This window comes from Pempheris klunzingeri, chromosome 18 (assembly GCF_042242105.1).
Source record: "Pempheris klunzingeri isolate RE-2024b chromosome 18, fPemKlu1.hap1, whole genome shotgun sequence".
Taxonomy (NCBI): domain Eukaryota; kingdom Metazoa; phylum Chordata; class Actinopteri; order Acropomatiformes; family Pempheridae; genus Pempheris; species Pempheris klunzingeri.
The window spans coordinates 9,752,338-9,771,596 of NC_092029.1; the positions used below are offsets into that span (position 1 = coordinate 9,752,338).

The 19,259-nt window shown below is 40.8% G+C and overlaps 1 protein-coding gene across 1 annotated transcript; it reads left to right on the plus strand.

Moving 5' to 3' along the window:
* The first annotated feature begins 238 nt into the window (after positions 1-238).
* On the plus strand, positions 239-2,040 carry tcf21 (transcription factor 21). Its single transcript, XM_070849474.1, has 2 exons — positions 239-763; positions 1,561-2,040. The coding sequence occupies exons 1-2, from the start codon at positions 341-343 to the stop codon at positions 1,648-1,650; spliced, it is 513 nt and encodes a 170-aa protein (XP_070705575.1). The 5' UTR covers positions 239-340; the 3' UTR covers positions 1,651-2,040.
* Positions 2,041-19,259: the final 17,219 nt, after the last annotated feature.

The window sequence follows — 19,259 nt, forward strand, 5'->3', positions numbered from 1 at the left end:
CGAGGTAATTTTCTAAAAGTAATAAATACTTTAAGTACTTTAAGTTGAGGCTAGAGTAAAGTATATATTCTGCATTTTACTGGTGAGCCGTCCAGGGTCCCTTGGGGTCCTGGAACCCTTTGGGAACCTTTGGGAATGAGATCAGCACCAGTGTCTCCTCCCAGCATGAGGTAACGCCCTCTCTCTCCATGGAGATAAAAACTCTGTTCCTTTCTGCTCTGTCCACGCACAGTTCATGAGCACATCTCCAAGGCGTGTGTTTGTCCATCCTGGTCAGTCCTGTCCAGCCTAGGCTTCCTGCTCCCATGTTTTGAGCCGCTCCAGTCGGACGCAGTTCACCATGTCCACCGGGTCTCTCAGCGATGTCGACGACGAGCTCCTGGACGGCATCCTGAAGTTTGGCTCCTCTGGTAAAGACTCTAACGAGAGCACAGAGGAGAGCTCCAACTGCGAGGGCACTTGCGCAAACGAGGCGCCGGGCAAGAAACGGAGGACAGCCTCCCGGAAAACGGCATCCAAGGGTGTGGCACAGCAGGAGGGCAAGCACGTGCAGAGGAACGCGGCAAACGCCAGGGAGAGAGCCAGGATGCGCGTCCTGTCCAAAGCCTTCTCCCGGCTGAAGACCTCCTTACCCTGGGTACCAGCGGACACCAAGCTCTCCAAACTGGACACGCTGCGCCTGGCGTCCAGCTACATCGCGCACCTCCGGCAGATACTGGCCAACGACAAATATGAAAACGGATTTATCCACCCCGTTAACCTGGTGAGACTGGGGAGGGTGGTGGTGGGGGGGTGCAGAGAGGAAGGGGGGGGGATCCACCTGAAGTTTCATTTGTACTATAAAGAAAGAAAATCAGTGTGGGTCAAGTTTAAAAAAGTAGGCCCATTTTCTGGAAAGTGAGGCCCAGTTGAATTTTGTTAATACCAGGTCCTGTTTTTGCCCAATTACATTAACTCAGCCACTTGTTTTTTCTAGTCAAGGCTGGGATTTCTGTATTTATTATGATGACTTGGACCTGGGTGTCAGACCCTGCTAGGCCTCACTTGATTAGAGAGAGCACTAAGGGGACTGTTTACTGAAGCAGGTGCATTAGAGAGAGAAAAGCAACCACATCTCTGTGTGATGATGTTTTTACGGTCATCTGACTCAGAGCAGGTTTCACCCTTTTCTGAAGAATTATGACGAGTTCACAGACAAGGAATAGTGTGGGCTTATCATTTTTCTCAGAGGATGAGTTCAAAACAACGAAGCTCATGCATTATACATTATAAAATATCACCTAAAAGTAACTCCAATATTTGTGCAAAATCACAAATACCACTAGGATGTTTTATTCTGATATGTGAGACAAAATTCGGCTAAAAATCACAATCCAGATCTTGATAGTTCAAATTATTGGAGCTCATTCCTGCCTGGAATTTATTATTTCCCTCTGATCTCTGCAGCTGATTAATCGATGCATACTTTATGTGAATTTCTGTAGGCTTTCGATTTCATTATCTGATGAATTAACGTCCTAAGAAGCCCTTCGTCCTAACTGCTTGTGTTTTGCTCCGCAGACGTGGCCTTTCATGGTTGCAGGTAAGCCGGAGAACGACTTGAAGGAGATGCTGAACACAACAAGGTTATGTGGAACAACGGCGTCCTGACGAATCCAAGCAGACATCTCTATTCATTTTTTTAAAGGAAGGATTTCTTAAGAAGAAAAAAAAAAAAAAAGAAGAAAGAAACAAAGATTGTGACTGAAACGCACGTCTCATCTCCGCAGAGAACTTTGAGTGGGAATAACGACGAGATGTTTTCTCCTTCGTTCCCGTAAAGACAAGATGGATTTTATTTAAATGCATTCTGTCACCTATTGTTGTCTTTGCTGGTTCAAAGATAAACTGCGTGCTTTGAATTGCTTTTTTTATACTCTGCAGATGCTTTTTTTTTTTTTTTTTTACTCATGCAGGCCTGTTCTGAAACAGTTCAAGTGTCCACTGTCTCGAATGGTTGTACAGTTTACATGTATATAAAATATATTTGTATCACTTTTACACCCTGCGTACTCAATGCTTTCTTCTTCTTATTATTATTCTATTTCGTTTGATTCTGTTTTATTCCCGTGTGTGGCCCAATGCTTTGACCTAGTAACCCCTCTTATCGCTCCACTCCTTCAGAAAAGCAGAACCTGAGCACCAGCGAAGCGTCCGTCCAGATAAGTCTCTCTCTCTCTCTGTTGTTTCTAGAAGATAACAGTGGACGTGGTTGTCGTTACATAAACAAACTTTTGCCTTCAAAGATTATTTGGGAGCCTAAAAGCAGTTAGGACTCATGTAGTTTAAACAAGCCAAATCAAGTTTATCCGTCCACTTTTATTGATAAGGAATAAACTGTAGCCTATTAAACACTGGTATAATTTCACTTTGAAGTATTTTGAATATAATAGGGAATAATAATAATAATAATAATAGGGAATTGTTAGGTCAGGCATGATGTAAAGCTTTGACTTTATGTAATGACAACACAACCTCGTGTGTTTATTTCTCAAATGAAAGGAGTATTTTTTTAGTTTTTTAGATAGCATAGCTGTATTTGGGATAATTGGATAGACTATTTAGGATTTAGCCAATCAGGAGCGAGGAGGTCAGGGCACGTTAGACCAAAACCTGCGCTCGGTGTCTTAATCCCGCCCTGAGCAGTTGTTTTAATTCGCTCGGGTTGTGACCGCTTTGTTTACACCATGCTGACAGTTATTTATGCAGTCTGACACGCGGCCCCTCTCTCTCTCTCTCTCTCTCTCTCTCTCTCTCTCTCTCTCTTTCTCTCCCTCTCTCTCTATATATATCTCTTTCTCATTGTGGTTTATTGGGTTGAAAGCAAAGGCTGGATACTACCAGTGTGGACGTGCTAGAGCACTATTTCTTTATGCGGAATCCCTTTCGCCCCTCTCCATATAGCTCCGTCACACTCTCTCCTACTCCAAGTCCTCCTACTTGTATTTCACTCGGTATTTTTGTATTTTATGCCACCCATTATACTCCACTATGTGTAAGAGGCGTAATACTGCAGCTTACTCCACAGCTAGTTACTGGTTACTTTACATATGACTACTGGTTGAATTTTACAAACCTTTGATGGGTTGATAAGATGTGATACATGAAGATCAAACTATCCAATCAAAGAAAATAGCTATAGTTAGCCTGGTAAATATCACAAGTTCACAGGTAGGACCATGAGGATGATCAGAAATCTAATATTTTCCATCTATATACTCCATTGCGATAAGATATTTTAATCAAACCCCCTTAAGGTCACCACAGTAAAACCCTTAAATTCCCAGTAAAAAAATACAGTACTATATACATGCCACTGAAAATGCTGCTTACAAGGTAAAGTGATGCCTCAGGTGTTCAGACCTTTCAATCCGTCCACTCCACGGAGTTGTAACAAGCTGACAATTGTGTCTGATATCAGGCTAATGATGATAATGATAATGGTTAATGCCTCAGTAATGATAAATTAATAATCTAATTTCTGATTGTGATACTTGGAGTGCATTTTGCCAATAATGCTTATGTACATACAGTGTAGGCTAATTAAGACAGAGGTTAATGCTGGATTTTTACTTGTATTGAAGTATTTGTATTTAAACTTTGCATGAAAGTTCATTCTTGATTTTGAAAATTAAAATTTTTTATAAAAATCAGGCTAACTCAGGATCCACTTAGTAGTTTTCAGCTTTGGTCTCACAGTCTTCACAAAACAGTTTCCTCAGTTGTCATGGAGATTTTTACATTATTATTGAGGCTAATGTGCTTATTTTGCTCTATTTAGTAGGCCTACTTTTCAGTGACAAGCAGGGGGGATGTGGCTGACTCTCTCGTTCACTTCACTTGGCCCATGCAAAAATGACTGCACCAAGTATCCTTTAACGGGAACAATAAGATTGAGTGCTGTAGTAATAAAAGAGTCTCACCGACATCTCTTCAAGGACCCTCACCTAATACATCAGCGGCGGCGTGGCAGGGGCCTCGCCGCCACCTCAAAGGGACCACCGTGGAGAAAATAAACTTGGCCGCCTCTCTCATTGGGCCAGCTGCAGAGAGCGAGAGAGGAAGAGAGATAGAAAAGGGAGGGAGGGGTCTGCATGAGAGCAGGGATTCCCATACTTGCTAATTGTTTTGTTGGACGGCTGCCCAAACTGTGATGTGAAAAAGGTTCATGGACTGAGGGGAGGAATCACATTGTGTTCCAGCTGATCACATAATGTGTCCCATCTGCCCTGACGGCTCCCTCTGGTCTCTTACTTTATATTCACATGACTGTTTGTCAATGGACAAATCAGCATGATAGTGTGAAGGCTCTAATCAACAGTTTATACTTTACATTCCAACATCCCTCTCTCTCTGGCTATACATTAATATTGGACATATGTGTCAGCCAATGGAGAAACACATACAGCTGACTTATGATGGCTTTTCATTAAAAGTTGTTTAATCTGATGATGTGATTCAGAGTATCTCATCAAGCCCTGAGCAGAAACCAACACATTACTCCCTCTTACATGTCATCTGTCATATTTCATGTCATCACTCCCCTCCACGGCCCTTCCGTTAACCCATCTATCTGTGCATGTAGTGTCCTAAGACTGCCATCTTCTGGACAAAGTAAAAGGTGCTTATAGGGACATAACGGCATAATAACACACTGAAAGGCACTTGTTTGATAAAACACAAATGGCAGCATTCACAAAGCACGAGAGATGAAGAGTTTTTACTTGTATGAATGTTTCTAAAGACAGTTGCAGGACATGCTAAGTACTTTACAGTGACTGAGATAGGCTTCACAAAACATAGTGCACTGTTATGATTTATTTCACCTTTCATTTATTCGATTTTGATGGATTGTTCCACATTTTAGTGGACTGGCATCAAACGCTGAAAAGCAAGAAGCCACTAAATGTGCTGTGATTGTTTCAAAATGAAAAAAACCAAATGTTATTCACCACCAACATTCAGCTCTAAAATAACAAATACTCAAACTTCCCATTATACCTGCCTTGCAGATTGAATATTATGGACCTCCTGTTATGAAACTGTTGCACTCCCATGGGGCCCTTGCTCGAATGACCACATATATTGTAAATCTAAAGTAGTACACTCCTCTCACGGGTGCAGTGAAGAAGCCAGTGGTTGGACTGCAGGCCTGGCCGACGTTGGTGAAGAGCATTGTAAAGCCCTACACCTTCTGAGTCTGTCAAAGCAGTGTAAAAGGTTTCCTTTGCACTTTCTTTGATGAAACTGTCCACTCTGCCCTCAGAGACGTTCATCCTATACATTAAAGACATAAGCTCAACTTCTTGAGCTGTGGTCTGAGCCTGCACATCATCTATCCTGTGTGTTAAGCAAGGCAAGGCAGATTTATTTGCATAGCACCTTTCAGACACAAGACAATTAAGAATGAGACACAGAGAAATTAAATTGTGTCTAAAAGCACAGGAAAATAAATAAAGAGTTACAGCTTAAGAGAAGATACATTAGTTTATCTGTGCTTTTATATTGGTGGTGAGGCTGATATCCGCAGAAAAAAAGGCCTTTGCTCTTTCACATGTGTTACTATATCTGAGGATTCAGAGCACTTTTAACTTACTTACTTTTTGTTTGTTGATTCTTTACATGGTTAATTGAAGATATTGCTTTGTTTTAAATATGTAATTAAGTGGTGATAGTTGGTAGTTTGGAGTTCTGCTGCCTGTTTTAAAGGCTGCAAAACATTCATAGGAAACTGGTGGTCCTACATAACTCATGAAAGAATTAATTGTCAGTTGAGTAAACATACACTGTTAAGCATGTTTTTTGCGTGTGTTTCTATGTGAGAGAAGAAAACAGTTTTGCTGTTCTGCTTTGGCACAGCCATGTCTTCCTCCTGATGTTCTAAGTTAGTAGCAATACTGCCAGAAAGTACATTATATCATCTTAAACAACATGAATAGCAGGATGTTGGTTCCAAGCTAACAGGACACAGAGAGATGTCACAGACTTGCCTTGGCCTCTGTGGTGAAACATGGTTCGTAGTGTTTACGCAAATGTATGAAAATACATGGTTTAAACTTTCCATTTCTCCTGTTTACATATTTTGCTGCTGAAAATTTATAAATTCCAAGAACACCATTTGGGATCTCTTCCATGGCACCGGTCTCTCTTTTGTGTGGTAGTTTGTTCTGTTTCATTAGAAACCTGCCAAATTAACCAAAAAGACTTGCTACTCCAATCATGACAAAGGTCAGCTTAACTCTGCTTTGTAGAAAGAAGGTAGCCAAGCTTCAAATGTCTGTATTTTATGTATTTCAGAACGTCATTATTTTCAATAATAGTCAAAATCTTAATCAAATTGACTTGACATAGAAAGGTTGACAAGATATTTTGACCAGAAGATGGCAGCCTTGCAACATTGTGACACACAAAATTTTGGGGCGCAGGGCAGGGGACCAGTTGGAGGAAATTAAATGTGAAAATTAAATTAAATTAAAAGTGCTTTTGGCAGTTCTTTGAACATACGATAGATATGTAGCTTTACACAACTTAAGATGGCACACAGATGTCCATAAGTCACTATTTACTGGTGTCCCTAAAGGAGGAGAAGTCTTTAAAAATACTTTTCAGGAACCTGCTAATAATAAAGCAATAGATGGCAGCAGAGGATCTCCTATAATGAAAAGTTGCAAACATCAAGAAAAGCAACAAGGGCAAGTTATGAGCGAAGGGAGAAATAAGAAGTAAAGATGCTTTGCATGGATCTTTTAGGATTTAGGGACACTGTAAGATAACGACAGGGTGCAGAAACAAAATGAAGCAGAGCTACTGGACAAACTGTAGCTGATGGAGGGTTGTGGGGGATCACAGTGGAGGAATGAGTAGAAACCCTGAAAATGTGTTAATGATTTGGTGAAAGAGCACTGACTGCTGTGACTGTTGGAAATCAGTGATCAGTGTGTCGCTTTAAATTACGTAAAGCCACGCGCTCATCATGCATTTAAAAAAATTGCCAGATATACTAAATGACTGAGGTTAGGGAACAGCTGGGGGTGGTGTCAATTTGTATCAGTTGGCACAGCGGCCACCAGAGCAGAGGAGATGTCTAAGATAGCTCGGGCCTGCCCAGATCACCTACCCATGTTTATTGGCATGCCTGCACTCGTGTGTGTGTGTGTGTGATTGTTGGCACCAGTTTGTGATTATTAAAAGGAGCACAGCAGGTGTCTGCCATGAGACCTCTGGCCTTTACGTCATTGCTGGAGCCATCTATGCAGTACATTATCTGTCTTTATCTCCCATGCTCTTCTTGTCTGAGAAAAAGCCTCTTTGTCCCAAACCTTGACTTAAAGGGTCAGTTCAGATAAATCAGAAAGAACAAATGTCCTTACTTACCCATCATTATATCTAGCCATAGAGGTTGTCTTGGTTTTATTTGTAAATGATTTGAGATATCTTTCTTTGAGATTTCTGCCCTCACTCCAGGATAAATAAGTTTACTTATGCTTGTCCTGCTCAATGCACTGAAAAATTGAAAAGATTTTCACAAACAATGGCAATTACTCAAGACACATTCACAATCCTCACCGTGAATGTTTATCACTGGAAATACTTTATACTGGAGAAATAGTCCCTAAAAAGCTGTTCCAATACGAAGAACCATTTTAAATTTATTGAACCCCTGTCCCCCGACTCCAAACACCAAAAAAAAATCTATACAGCAATCTATGATGATGTGCTAGTGCCAATACCTTGAAGCTTTATCTATTGGACTAAATGTATAGAATGTGTGTTCTGTTCTCTGTATAGAAATAATCTAGCGCATCACTCACATATTCATCATACATCATATTTACTCTTCAGTTTTTGTATGGATTAAAAACAAACAAGGTATAATGTGTTAATTAGTGAGCTTTGGTGGTACAGGTAGGTGGATTTTATTACCAGTGGACAGAGTGCGGCTAGCTGTCCCCCCCCCGCCCCCATCCCACACTACAAGTCTTCATGTAAGCTAAGATATTTTGGCTCCAGTTTCATTTTGAACAGACAGACATGAGTGTTATCAAGAAGAAAGCATATTACGCATATTTCCTAATAGGACTACATCTTTAATTATGTAATCTTGCCACTTATGCTTGTTTAACACTAGTTGATGAAAAGATTGAGATTTGTATTTAATTTTGCTGATTTAGATTTTTTGTAAAACTTGTGACGCAGTGATGCCGCAGCCTGTCACTAATCATAGTCAGATCAAAGCTCAGATAGCATGACCTTGCCCACACACACACACACACACACACACACACAATTATACATAGCTGTTAGGTAGACAAGTAGAACAGATAAATATCCATTTTCCTCCTCCTGAGCCATTATCCAGCAAATAAGTGAAAAAACAATAAATTTCACTGTGAATTGTTTGTGTCTCAAGCCTTGAAGTACTTGCTTGCACACACAGATTTATGTAGCCTGAAGTACTTCACATTCAGCAGACTGTGAAGGAATTTGACCTGAACATGGTGGTTGTCAGCCCATGCTTTTGCGATTACATTACAATAATTAAAATACTAATATACTGTATGTGGACTAGTCATTTTACAAAGTAGGGGATAAGAAAACAACTGAAACAATAAAAGGCTATTTCATTTAGCTTCTCAGCTTGCTCTATAGGATTAAATTAACTATTTATCTGGTATCTGGAAGACATAGATGAATGTTGACTTAACTACAAGCCTGCACAGAGAAGTCATTTTCCTCAAAGCCTTGAACTGCTAAGCTTATAAAATACAGTATTGTAATTAGGTGGTTTAGGGCTTAGGGAGTGTTGATAGTCAAATGCAATTTGGATTCAAAGAGTAGGCAGAGGGTAAAGGAGGTCACTCTTAAACACACACATCCACACACACACATATCCATGCTGTAAGAGTGTTAGTAGAAGGAAGGGGCGCCTGACTAAATGATGTTTTCCCAGGTGGGCACAATTACCTGTGTGTGGAGTGTGTGTGTGTTTCTGCGGGTGCATGCACATAAGCCTCTGTGTGTGTGTGTGTGTGTGTGTGTGTGTGTGTGTGTGTGCATACCAATTATCCAAATGTTGTTTTTAGAGGATTCTGGTCTATTACAATTAGGAAGACATGAATCAAAGTCAGACTCCCACAGACCACTCACAGGTAGAGAACCGTCAGCTGAGCAGCAGAGAGTCAGATGGTGTCCTGATGCTTTTCTTATTATTACCACTTAGAATAATACCGTGCAGACAACTATGATACCTAGGCAGCTTCCTGGGTTTATTTAACAAGTGGCTATTCATTCCCGGTTAGAGCAGAGCACTCACAAAGCCAGAGGGAGCGGGATGATGATGGGTCACTGCATAGGGGAGCAGAACACAAGCTCTCACTGTTGAGTCATGGAGTTTATGAGAAGCCAGGCTAATCCTTGGTGAGTGTGTCTGTGTGTGTGTGTGTGTGTGTGTGTGTGTGTGTGTGTGTGTGTGTGTGTGTGTGTGTGTTGGACAAAAAGTCAGTGCCAGTATGTTTGTGTGGACGTACTTGGCATGTGCAGGATTTCACAGAGGGAGAGAAACAAACACCTGCGTTAGCGCTTATCAAACTGAAGCAGTGAGTGTGTATGTGCGCGTGCGGCCTTGTGTGTGCACCTTTTGAACTAGCGGACATGTGTCTCATTATAAGCTGAAATCATTCACAGGTGACTTTGTTTATTTGATTTCAATTAAGCCTCCGCCTCTTCCCACATGGAAATCTGACCAAGTAAAAAAGAAAAAAAAAATCCCCTTCTATTAATTCCAAACAACGTTCCAAGGATTGTGGTGAAAACCCAGAAGAAGAAGAAGAAGAGGAAGAAAAAGAAAACAGATTTGTCAAAACTGTGCCCGCCCTGATGGCTGCAACAACGTGCCGTTTTTATCCACAATCCACTAAAACGGGAACACCTTGGAATACCAAGCACACATGGGCTCAATTATTATCCCGTGGAATTCCGCAAAAAAGTAAAGTCGGCAATAAGGAAAATATTCCTCTAATCTGGGGTCTTCCTCAAGCTGGGTGTGAAGGAAATTTAGGGGGTCCCCGTTTTAATTGGGTCCAGATTCGACCACCCTATTGAAACAGGGCCGGGACAGTTTTTTTAGTGGGGTTATTTTGTTGGAAAAAAAGGGACTATTTTGGTTGTACGTGAATAAATGTCTGACTTTTCAGAGGGGGTTTCTGCAAACCAGATCAGACTGCCCAGTGTTATAGGAAGCAGATGGACAGGACCAAGGAAAGAAAACAGTGAGTCCCATAAGAGAGGAAGACAGAGCTTCAGAGGGAGATTTAGAGTTACATGTTACATGAGCAAGGGAATAAAGACGGGTTGTTTTTTTTTTAAGTTTAACCTTACTGATCAAAATGTGTGAATGCAAAAATGAAGCCACAGCGTATTGGGCAGTAACAGTATATTCAAATCTGGTCGACCAATTTTTTAATGAGTTAAGCATGTACGGCCACAAGTTTGACACCATGAAACCCATACGCTCACACAGAGAAAAAGGTCACAAACACATTTGTATTTTGACATATTTATCTGGCAGCAGCACTTTTCTTCCAATGGCAGCTCTGAGAGGCCACTGTGAAAGGAAATGTGACATACACATAGCAAAGAAGGGGAGGAAACTGACTGAAAGATATGGACAGAGTAGGAAAGCTTTTAAACTCATTCACATCTTTATTTTTCCTGTTTATAAATTGGGAGCAACAGATACCACACAACATTACACCTGGAAAAATGACCTCCCACCAACAGAACATTTTAATGGTTTGGTGGTTAAAGTACTAACAAACTAACAAAAGCTGAATGAATTTTCCATTGATTGAAAAACATTAACTAATAAGAGCAGACATACAATAGCATCTAGAGTGCAACAAAAGTTCACACATGCTGCTTCATTTCATGTGCAAATGAAGCGATCTAATACCGGTCTGAATAATTGATCCTTTGGTTCTGTTACTATAGAGTTTAGGCAGTAAAAAGCAGCACCGGGAAGGCATCAACTCAAACACTGACGAGGACATCAGGAATGGCCTCGGTTTTCCTTATTATTATCTATTAAGGTTTCTACTGTGACTTGCTCAAAACTCTTTGGCTTTTCCAGTTCTACCATCTATTTTTGTCACCCAAACAGGCACAGTTCCACAAGTTGAGACAGTTTCAATGAAAGGAAGGTCAAACACTAAAAGGGTTTGTGCCCTTATGCACATTACATCTGTATTTCCCTCAAAGTTTCCTGTCAACAACATTTTATTAATTATACCTATCCACCAAATCCTTGGCCTCCTCTTACAATGGTCACAGAGTGAATTACAGCCTGATATCAGCCATAATCTTAAAGCCTTGATAACATTCAATTCAAGAATTCAACTTGCAATCTCATCAAAAATAATTTTCGCTGCTGTGACAGACTAAAGGCCCCCATCACACCAGCATTCAAAACAGCAAAATTTGATGACAAAAAAAAAAAGGTTTCATTGAAATTGCTGCAGTTGGCTATTCAACTGCGGGGTCAAATTCAATCTGACTGAATCTTTCTCACCAAATTCTACTTTGATGAACTTTGGCAGGCAAATTTGAGAAAAGTAAACCTTGACGGTGCCGTCCTGTGAGAGTCGAAACTGAAGGAGGATATTGTAGCACATTAGCTGTGCTGCACCATCTGCCTCTGCTGGAGCTCCACCAGAAAGGAATTGCTTGCAGACAGTAATAAGACAGGAGTCAATGTCACAAATATGTCTTTTAATGCGTGAACCTATTATTAACATCTGAGTAAACAAACTTGCTTGCTAGCTTTATAGCTGAGGAGCTGTTTCCCCTTTCAATAATTCTGTATTGAATGAAATTCTGTCGAAGACAAAAAAATACCGGAGGGGGTGTCACCTTTTGATGTGGCCAGAACTAAAGAACAGGAAAGATGGGCAACTCTGAGGTGAGACAGTGGGAGTCATTAGTAATACTCCATCATATTTATTGTCAAATGTAGAGGAGCTGCAGTGAAATAAAAAATCTGTGAGGGTTTCTTTTCTTCATGATTACACTCTAAATAAAGTAGTGCAGTGTGGCATCTTCTCCTGTATCCCTGCCTTAAATTAACACTGTGAAAGATCTGTGATCTGTGTTTTTTTTGCATACATTTATGTGTGTATGTGAGGATCAGCAGGAAAGATAAAAAGAGGCACTATCATAAGACCCCACAAGTTGAGAGTTTAAGCATGTTAAGAAAAAAACGCAACACCCACCGACTCACCCATTCTCTTCATCCTCGTTCTCCCTCTCCATCCCGTTCTTTCTCTCTAGATGCCATTTGTCCACCTTGGTACTCTGATGCCCTTCCGGAGAACAGAGTATCAGCTTTCTTCCCCAGCGGCCCCCAGCTCCCTCCACCATGCATTTTTAATGGACACACTCGTGCAGCGGACAAATGATTTTTATTTTTGACAGGGGAGGGCTGGCTCCAGTTACATAGGGATGGGGAGTGAGAGAACGTGCACGTACCCAAGTGCACACGGTGAAGAATGCACATACACACACACACACACACACACAATGGACATGAAAGTCCAGAAAGAAAGAAAGCGAGAAAGTCAAGAATGAACCAGTTATCCTCTAAGTGCATCTTTCTAAAAAATTCATATAGACAGTCTTATTAGACTATGTATTCATTTCTCAAGTGCTTAACAGAACTTGTACACACACATAGAGCACACACACACGTCCTACACTTACCATAAGTGGTTGATTAATTCACCACTTGGATTATGATGGGCTGAAGTCCAGGATGATGAAAGAGGCAAGAAGCCCACCAAGGCCTTCATTAAACCAGGATTAGAGCCAGTCTAAACCCATTAACTCTGGCTTAAAACCACTTTAATTCCAATCAAATCAGAATTAAAATTCACACTGTGAGACTATGTCCACCCCGGACAACGCGACAGCAGCCTGCTGTGTGTTAAACTGTCTCACCATGTGTGTGTGTGTGTGTGTGTGTGTGTGTGTGTGTGTGTGGTAACTTTACATTATAATCCCTCCTGTAGTGGCTTTGCCCCTGGACGGTGTAATCCGTTCACTGAGGATGAGAGATACTCCTGAGTACTCTTAATAGAAACGATAGTATTACCAATAAAGGGATATTGCCTTTAGTGGCAGGGAGGAGGGGAAGAGGGATGAGTTAGGGTTCAAGCTAAGTACATACAGATATAAGGCAACAGGGTAAAATTAAAGGAATAATGAAAAAATGTGGAAAACATGCTTTTTGACTTCCTTACTGAGAGTTAGATGAGAAGATTGATACCATAGTTTTCTTGCCAATATGAGGCTGCAGTCACCAGCCACTTCGCTTAATTTTGTACTGGCACTCATGGCAAGAAAGCCAATTAGTGTATTTCCCAAAATGACAAAGATATAGAGTTTATAATATGAACCAAATTAGGTAGATATGCTGTGATTTGAGTAAGATTTTAGTGAAAAGAAAATTAAATTTTTCATGAAATTGTCAGATTTCAGTGTAAAAAATATGTATTCTGTATGTATTTCATACTCTAACATGGCTTCATGTCTTTTATTAAGAGTTTGATTGATTTTATTGTGAGTTTTTGCAAATCAACAATGTTTAATTCTATCAAAAAAACAACAATTTTCTGTCTGCTTATTCCTGTAACTAATGCCTTCTTTAAAGGAGAAGAAAACACAAGTTAAGTTAATGTAATTTGTTACTTTCCACCTCTAAATCAAGGAAATGATGGCGAGAGAGAAAACCTCAGGCAGGTTAGCTGAAGCTGTAGCTGAAAGAGCATTCCCAGGTGTGACCACAGCATTCCCTCCATACACTTTTACAAACCACTATGTGTGCGTGTGTATGTGTGTGTGTGTGTGTGTGTGTGCATGTGTATTTGCGCGCGTGTGTGTGTATGTGTGTGTGTTTGTGTGTGTGTGTTTGGGGGGAGGGGGACGTCTGAGACTTGTAGCTCATAGCCCAACTGGACCTGAACTTCAGTCCTCCAGCCAATAACAACAACTTCTAACTCAAGCACACACACACACACACACACACACACACACACACACACACACACACACATACACACACACACACACACACACACACACATACACACAGACACAGTCCTGGTTAAACACATTTGCACCCTGAAAGGTGGCAAGTGAGGATAAAGTGATTTTTATTTTTATTTTTTAGGATTTTTAAAATATTTGATGAAAAAGTCATTCAATACAGCAACAAAGTTGGTGTCCTTTAAACAACTTTGTCAGTCTTTATTGCTGGAAAGTGAATGTGTGTTTTGAGTGTGTTGCAGTGAACTTGTGTGAGGCCTTAAAGCTTATCTGCCGGTGTGTTAGGACATTAGCTCGGTTTCACTTTTTTCCCCGTTCCTTAATCCTCCTTCTCCCTCGTTATGAGCTCGCCTTTGGAGCCGACAATGAAAGACACTTGGCTTGATATCAGTTGAATGTGTGTACGTGCATGTGTGTGTCTGTGTCTTTGTGTGTGTGTGTGTGTGTGTGATCGACTGTATTCTGTATTTTTATGCCTAAATATTGAGTATGTACTTGTGGATCTGAATGAGCCAGTGTGTTTAATTATGCGAACAAGTATGTGTTTGTGTGTGTGTGTGTGTGTGTGTGTGTGTGTGTGTGTGTGTGTGTGTGTGTGTGTGTGTGTAATGCGAACCTCTTTGTGACACAGCAGTTGGCAGATAGAGGGGACTAAGTTACCCAAGCTCCCTTGGGGCATCCACATTGTGGAGGGCTGTCTGGGGCACCACAGTGGTATGTATAGGTGAGTGTCTGTCTGTGTGTGTGTGTGTGTGTGTGTGTGTATACGTCCCCTGGCAAGGAAACATAATGGTTCAGAGATGACAGGAAAGGAGGATGACAGCCTACGACAGAAAAAGAAGTGGAAATTGGGGACATGAAAGAGTGAGATGATGAGAATGGAAGAATAGCTGGAGAGTAAGAACAGAAACATAATGTGTCAACAATAAAACAGGAACACATCAGAGAATGGTGTTGAAATAAAAGCAGACTTGTAGACCTGAGAGACAGTGTCCTACTAGTACAGCACCAACACTAATAAGAGACATCAAAGTGAATTCAGAACAGGAAAAGTAGTTTCAAACTCCATATTATTATCCTTCTTTCCCCCCGAGATAATTTCACCAGATAAGGGTGCCCCCTCATCTACAATATTGTTTTTTTAAGACTTGATAAATAAATGACTTGATAAAATGTTTGCCTTGCTGCATATGAGCCTAACTTTTAATGTACATTTAACCAATGTCATGCAAGAATTGATTTCTTTGTAAGAATGTCTGAAAACTGAAACTTAAACATGTGATTTAAAGCACATGCTTGTAGAAAAGTAAACAGTAAAAAAATGATTTTGAGACAGCAGACAGACAATCTGGTGAACATAGTGGAGCATTTAGCATTTAAAGAGAAAGATATTTTCTCCAGGAATTGGTGGAGACCAAAACAGAGCTGAAAGTAAATTGGACTTATATTTGTCAACTAGCCAGACACAAGACTGTGAATGAATACTAATGTTGCTCCGTGTCTGCTGGATGCAGCTGTTTATGTTTAGAGCTTTATGGGTCAAGTATTAGGTTTTCGGCTGCCCCTAATTCCCCCCAAAATGATTAATGTTGCCCTGATCAGATCACTAAAAATACCTCTCTAATACACTAAGCACATCTTTTGATAGTGTATGTTTATAAATGAAAGTAAAGCACATTTTGATGGAAATTCGCCCTTGAGGCAATATTGAGGAAGACTTGATACTGGAGGCAGAACACAGCAGCAGCTGCTGGATGTGACCGAACAGATGGCACAGGTATGATGCTAATTCCCGCACACACACACACACACACACAGATACACACAGGATCCACTTGCCTAATGTGATGCATTAGGTATGCATGTCCTGCCTGTCGGTGTAAGATATGAATGAACAAGGATGAGATTTAATGGCTGTTTTACATACCCATTATCCTACGTTCTCTCCATCCTCTCCTCCAGCCTTTTCTCCCTCCATCTCCCCTCTCATCGCCTGCTCCATTCAACCCGAGCTTGTTGTTTGAATGAGAGGAGCGGACCACCCTGGGGAGAAATGGGGGGATCACATTACCCCCAAAAATGTCGAGGGCCTACAAAAGGGCCATGAGACATCAGGGTGAGGGAGAGAGGGCGGCAGAGAGAGGGAGAAATAGGAGAGCACATGAAAGAGTGCATTAGTGGGGAGGGGGGGTGGGGAGATTGATTGGGATGGAGAGATGAGGGAATAGATAAAGAGAGGTAGAGGTGAGAGAAAGGAGGGGTGGAGCAGGGTGAAACACTTATTCTTTGCTATTATAACTGTTATTATACACTCGAATGCAGCATTGTGTGTACTTACACCTGCCTACTGCATTTAGAGCTCTTGTTCCTCTCTGTTTTTGTCTGACTGACCTCCATCTCTTCCTCTGTCTTTAATGTGTAAATATTTTGTATTTAAATGGTATAGTTAGTATAGTTAGCTGAGATTCAGATGATCATAAAAGTTTAAATCAAAACCACAGGGTTGCCAAACGTATTTGGGTAGAAGAATTAAAGGAAAATGTTTTATTACCCAAATTATTTGTTTTAAACTTCCATCAGAGTTTACAGACCAACTTTGAGTCCAATCCCGTTCCCTAAAAATTATGTTTATATATATTTATATACTGTTAATATATGACCAATAGCAAATACATCGAGTAAAAACATAATGACGAACAAATTGTTTTCATCAACATACTGAGGAAATGTTTCAAAGTTTCAAAATATACTGACCATATCTGCAAAATGCTGACGGGCACTATTTAATTTGCTTTTCCTACATTATCCACACTATAACAAAGCATGAAAAGACATTTTTTATGGCAATGATTATGCACTCATTTGAATGAGCCATCGCTGACTTGAAGCACAAGACATAACATTTGCTTACTTTTAGAATAAACCATGATGTTTCCCTAACCTTAACCAAGGTTATTTAGTAGCCCAAACCCCTGAATCCTGCACTTTGTATGCTTTTAGACTTCTTTATTATTCTGCTCACCATCCACCAACACTTTCTGCTGCTGACTCGTGTATCTTGCTCCCCTTAAACTTCATTTCCGCATTCCATGATCTCTGCACGTATTTTGGTGAGCACGATGTTGTCATAATGGATAGAAATGATGGCTACAACTTTGATAATAAAGTCGAATGTCCCTTTAAGTCAGCACTGGCATGAATGTGACTCACGCGCATTTTTAAATCCTGAAAACCACTAACCACACTGATTTCTATCTAGAGTATCTATTCAAGTTAATGTATACCTGTTGATTCAGCAAGACAGACATATATTATTAATGTGTTAACTATCCTGTATGACTCAGCAACATGACTGTGGATGTGAAATAGTAGCTGAAAGGAGGCAGATAACAGCCGGGGGTATATAAGGTAAAGGCCTTCTTCTCATTATAGTCATAGAGTCAAAAGGTGGTGATTCACACACATAATGTCATAGCATTTTCACACCACTGAATTCACCCCCTTATCTCTCTCAGATGCAGATCCCTTACAATGACTGCAGTGTCTAAATAACGTCCTTCAGGGGGCGCTGTGAGCCAGTGCTCTGGGATTTATCTGCAGTCGAGCCCTTCATATTGCCTTCATTGACATTTAATGATAATTATAACTTGGGTCACACCAGGGGCAGATGCGCACACACACTGGCTCACTAACAACACACACACACACACACACACACACTGCCTGGTTAAAAACATGAAGACATTAGCGGTAACTTGATGCTGAGTGAGTATTGATCTACTCTCAGGGGGCTTAGAGAGTGAGAGAACACTAGACAGCACTTTATCACAGCACTTGACCATGTAGGCTGGCTGGTGCAAGTGTGTGTGTCATGGTGAAAGTGTGTTTGTGTATGTGTGTGTGTGTGTGTGTGTGTGTGTGTCACGGTGAATGTGTGTGTGTGTTAGAGCGAGGAAGAGGAACCTTTAACAAAACATTTTGTCATGTACAGGTATTTTTAGAAAGCAAGAACACGACCAAACTACACATTTCAACCTTCAACTTCATTCAGTGCTAAAAAGCAAACTTCCTCTTCCCTCCTCACCACTTTCCTTCCTTCCTTCCCTCTTTCCTTTCTTCCCTCCTTCCTTCCTTCCTTCCATCCTTCCTTCCTTCCTTCCTTCCCTCAGCATCTCTCCTAATATCCTCCTGTGAGGTCCTGACACATTCAATCTGCATCGATAACATTATACAGACCAGACTAGTAGAGTAGTAATCAGACTTGTGTGGGTGAGTGTGTGTATATATATATATATATGTGTGCATGTGTGCGTGTGTGTGTGTGTGAGTGTGTGTGAAACCAGTAGGGATTTCATGATTATGATTGCTGAGGACACGTGCTGCTCAAATTCTTCAATGATTGCCTCCAAACGCAACAGAAAAGCCAAACAAAACAATAAACCCTTCGAGAGAGAGAGAGACAGAGAGAAATGACAACATCATATACTTGGAATCTGTCTCATGAAGATATCCAGACCACAATAACATGAGCAAAAAGTGACCATAAGGGACGTGAAAACAAGCAGCAGATGGAAAAACAACCACATAAAAGTGCTCATGCTTGTTTCCATGCGTGTGTTCTCGTATCCATACATCACACTATAGCCACCACACTAATTCAGACTATAATTTTGGTGCTCTCATACAGTATATTGAGCTCATTTTTTTATTATATTCCAATAGCATAACAATTTATGCTTGTTTTCACCATTCTGTAACACACCGCTACCCTCTATCCAGTTCTCCATCTTTATTTACGAATCATTCCTCAACACCCCACCACACACACACTCTGTCCTCTCCTCAGAAGCCAAGCCAAGTTGGACTACATAGGGGAGCAGTGTTGTCTGTGTCTAACCTTCAGGCAACAGGCACATATCTCTCTTGTCTGTTGTCCTCTCTTGTGTCTTAACTTGATATGTGCTTACCGTTTTGGCACCAGTTCAGAGCCTTTGATCCAGATTCATTCATTTTCAGCAGCTTTTTGTTTATGAGTAGCACACTCACATAAAGCACCTACACGCAAACACAAAAACATGCACTCATGTACAGTGTATACACACAAATAGCTTTGCTGCAACTTT

What these genes read in the sequence shown, in the direction of transcription:
- tcf21 (XM_070849474.1), top strand. Translation starts at nt 341, where the DNA reads ATGTCCACCGGGTCTCTCAGCGATGTCGACGACGAGCTCCTGGACGGC. An exon ending in TTATCCACCCCGTTAACCTG is followed by an intron (nt 764 to 1,560) that starts GTGAGACTGGGG and finishes TTTGCTCCGCAG; the next exon opens with ACGTGGCCTTTCATGGTTGC.